At 36.1% G+C, this 1,389-nt stretch overlaps 1 protein-coding gene across 1 annotated transcript in view; it reads right to left on the bottom strand.

Moving 5' to 3' along the window:
• Nucleotides 1-3: 3 nt before the first annotated feature.
• LOC107591038 (TBC1 domain family member 14-like) overlaps nucleotides 4-1,389 on the bottom strand; it is a gene marked incomplete at its 3' end in the record, with an annotated part of 18,376 nt that continues 16,990 nt past the window's right edge. Inside the window, exons 12-14 of the mRNA XM_016280043.1 lie at nucleotides 1,170-1,283; nucleotides 1,019-1,090; nucleotides 4-114 (exon numbers count right to left, since the gene is read on the bottom strand). Coding sequence (XP_016135529.1) covers nucleotides 4-114; nucleotides 1,019-1,090; nucleotides 1,170-1,283 — 297 coding nt within the window. The remainder of the gene's footprint in view (nucleotides 115-1,018; nucleotides 1,091-1,169; nucleotides 1,284-1,389) is intronic.

Raw genomic sequence — 1,389 nt, 5'->3', positions numbered from 1 at the left:
TCTGTAGAAAGCCATTTGACAAGGCTTGTTCAACAAATTGGCAAAAGCAATGAAGGCTTCAGCAGTGTCCATGTTGAGAATCAACACTGCTGCTATAAAGGACATTCCCTGCACCTACACATCAAACACATAATACAGATTTAAAATATGAGGATTTATCTTTAATGAACGAGTGATGTTTAGAAAATAGCATCTATTCCTACCCCTAAAACAACATGCTTTACCCCCTAAACGTCAGATCAGTGCTTCCTTTCTGTATTCACACTTCAAACTGATAACAAGCACAGATGCAGCATAAGCACATTGTGTCTAATAACAGTCATGTTTAACAAGTACACTACTGGTCAAAAGTTTGGAATAATTGAGACTTTTTAATGTTTTTACTCTATTTTTTATCAAATAAATGCAGCCACCGAGAGCATAAGAGATGTGGTTAAAAAAAATCTTATTCTTTCAATCAATTCAAACATTTGAATTAAATGTTTTTCACTTAATGCAAACTTTCTAAACTAGGCAGCTAAAATATTAGATATTCAAATTATTTTTGCATCATACCAGTGGAGGTGTTTGATTAAGTAACATTAAGAGTTTCACAGAATAACGGAAAATATGTTCTCAATTTATCTTTTAATTTTCAGTGTAAGTGCAAGAGCTCTTTGGCCAACAATTGATATTGTGGTTTGTGAGCAGGATGTAAGAGGGCTGTGCAGCACACATTGCTCATCGTTCTCACATGTGCAACACAATTATTTCTATGGCTATGCTTATATCACGTGCGTAATAACTGGAACAGAACTGCTCATCATACTCCAGCAAACCAGCTGTAAGACACAGCATCTCTGTCAGTTTCTGTTTAACTCTGTGAACATCTCTTTGTGCGAGTCAATACTCAAGCAAACTGAGGTTAAGATGAAATATGGGTCATAGAGGGATAAAGAGGGGTTTCGCTTGTAAACAGTGCAGTGGTGCAGAGCACATTTAAAAAACATTAGACATTACTTGGATAAACAAGACTTACATATCCCACATCAGGACGATAGCAAGTGTAAGCTCCCAGAATGCTGTGCAATACATCATGGTATGGGCCTCCCTGAAAATAAAACCCCAAAATATGATGACACAATTGTCAGCAGATGATATAAAACTCCAGAAACAACAATGTACCCTACCTGTTGGAAAATACAGAGATTGGGAAAGGTTCTGGAAATGTCTAACTTGATCAGTTCTAGACTGGCCTCTCGATCAGCATGAGACAAGCCTGCATCTAAACAATAAGCAATAATTCGTTACAAAAGGGCATTAAAGCAAAGGAGTTTAACAGCAAGGAAAGCTGCTGATAAAGGGGAGAAATAAAAGAAAATAAAAAGAGGATAATAAAATAATAAAAAA

This window comes from Sinocyclocheilus grahami, unplaced genomic scaffold, assembly GCF_001515645.1.
Source record: "Sinocyclocheilus grahami isolate Dianchi unplaced genomic scaffold, SAMN03320097.WGS_v1.1 scaffold136.1, whole genome shotgun sequence".
In the NCBI taxonomy this organism is placed as follows: domain Eukaryota; kingdom Metazoa; phylum Chordata; class Actinopteri; order Cypriniformes; family Cyprinidae; genus Sinocyclocheilus; species Sinocyclocheilus grahami.
This window is presented reverse-complemented; position numbering and strand designations above follow the sequence as displayed.